We start from the raw sequence: 2,351 nt of genomic DNA on the forward strand, positions 1-2,351 counted from the left end.
TCACACATTAATACGTTGTTTTTTATAATATATATATATATATATATATTTATTTTTTTATAGAGCTGCTGGAAAATACCTTAAGGAAAAGAATTTCAAATTCGACGTTGTTTATACATCAGTTTTAAAGAGAGCAATATGCACAGCCTGGAATGTATTAAAAACAGCTGACCTTTTACATGTTCCAGTTGTTAAAACATGGAGATTAAATGAAAGGCACTATGGTTCCCTTCAAGGTTTAAACAAATCAGAAACAGCCAAGAAGTATGGAGAGGAACAAGTCAAAATATGGAGAAGATCTTATGATATCCCTCCACCAAAATTAGATAAGGAAGATAGCAGATGGCCAGGACACAATGTTGTATATAAAAATGTACCAAAGGATGCATTACCATTTACTGAATGTTTAAAAGATACTGTTGAACGAGTTTTACCATTTTGGTTTGATCACATTGCACCTGACATTTTAGCAAATAAAAAAGTTATGGTAGCTGCACATGGAAATAGTTTAAGAGGATTAGTCAAACATTTAGATAACTTAAGTGAAGCTGATGTATTAGAACTTAACATTCCAACAGGTGTACCTTTAGTTTATGAATTAGATGAACACTTAAAGCCAATAAAACACTATTATTTATTGGACAGTGAAGAATTAAAAAAGAAGATGGATGAAGTAGCCAACCAAGGAAAAGCAAAATAAATAAATATAAATAAATCAAATTTTAACCTTTAACGAAATATATACACATGTATATATATATATATATATATATATATATATTATGTGACACAAAATATAACATAAGAAAATTCTATTTTTACATATTAATGTTCATAAAGAAATAAATAAACCATACCCTTTTGAGCATATTTTACTCTTTTTTTTTTTTTTTTTTTTTTATTCACTAATATATATATATATATAATAGTGAATATATAATATGCATATGATTTTTCTATTATGAGATTTTCACCATAGTTATAGATTAAAACTAAAAATTTATTTATGGCATAAGAAACTTTTTCTTCCTTTTAAGAAATAACAATTAAATGCATAAGACAGCTACTTTCGAGGTGTCCCATTTGTGGGTAATCTTTTTATATATGCAATTTATAAATTCATAAGGTGCATACGAGAATATACACAAAGAAAAAATATACATACATACATATATATATATATATATATATATATATTATTTATTTGTGGGTACACTATCTCATATTTATATAGGTGCACTTATCGTTACACTATAATTTGTAGGTTATAAAATAACCTCGTTTTTCTTTTTTAAATCCATATATATATATATATATATATATATAATATCGAATTATTAAGAATATAATTATTCATTTCTATTAACGTTTCGAATTTGGAAAGACATACATGAAGGTAACATATATGTATACAGTACCAAAGTATACAACAATAGAAATGAAATAGTATACATATATATATATATATTGTTTCACATGATAAGATAATAAAATAAATGATAATTTTATTTTCTTTATTTCCATGTATTTTTTTACTTACAATATTACGGGTGCTATAAATACATTATATTTAAAATATATAAATATATATATATTTCTTGATAAGCAATTTTTTTTTTTTTTTCTTTCTCTTTTTTTAATAATTCCAATTTAATTATATTTTAAAAATAACAATTATATTTTCATTTATGTTTTTTATATATTATACATAAAAGGGTTATATATATATATATATTATATATATAATAATGTATTTAAATATATATTTTTTTTACATTTGTTATACTATAAAATAATTTTTCTTTTTTTGAATATGTATTTTTGTCTTTCATGTGTGCAAACTTAAAAAAAAAAAAAAAAATTGAAGAAATAAAAATAGCTAAAATATTTATTATGCCTTTTTTTAGTAATATGAAAAAACTATAATAAAAAAAATAAAATGACATAATATTATCATATTATATATATGTATAATATATATATTATATAATATATATATATATATTTTTTTTTTTTTAATAATATTAATAAAATATACAATATAGTATATATTAACATTATTATATATATATATATATATAATACATATATACATATATATATAATATATACATTAATAATATAATACTATTCAAATTAAACAACGCAAGGAAAAAAAAAAAAAAAAAAAAAAAAAAAAAAAAAAAAAAAAAAAAAAAAAAAAAAAAAAAAAAAAAAAAAAAAAATTAAAAAAAAAAAAAAAAAAAATTATATAAATATTAAAAAAATTTTAATTTTTTTTTTTTTTTTTTTTTTTTTTTTTTTTTTTTTTTTTTTTTTTTTTTTTTTTTTTTTTTTTTTTTTTTTTTTTT

The 2,351-nt window shown here is 18.9% G+C and overlaps 1 protein-coding gene across 1 annotated transcript in view; it reads left to right on the forward strand.

Annotated features, from left to right (window-relative positions):
* Positions 1 to 700, forward strand: part of PGSY75_1120100 (putative phosphoglycerate mutase) — a gene marked incomplete at both ends in the record, with an annotated part of 1,040 nt that extends 340 nt beyond the window's left edge. Inside the window, one exon of the mRNA XM_018786324.1 lies at positions 64 to 700. Coding sequence (XP_018641119.1) covers positions 64 to 700 — 637 coding nt within the window. The remainder of the gene's footprint in view (positions 1 to 63) is intronic.
* Between the last annotated feature and the right edge of the window lie 1,651 nt (positions 701 to 2,351).

This window comes from Plasmodium gaboni, chromosome 11 (assembly GCF_001602025.1).
Source record: "Plasmodium gaboni strain SY75 chromosome 11, whole genome shotgun sequence".
Classification (NCBI taxonomy): domain Eukaryota; phylum Apicomplexa; class Aconoidasida; order Haemosporida; family Plasmodiidae; genus Plasmodium; species Plasmodium gaboni.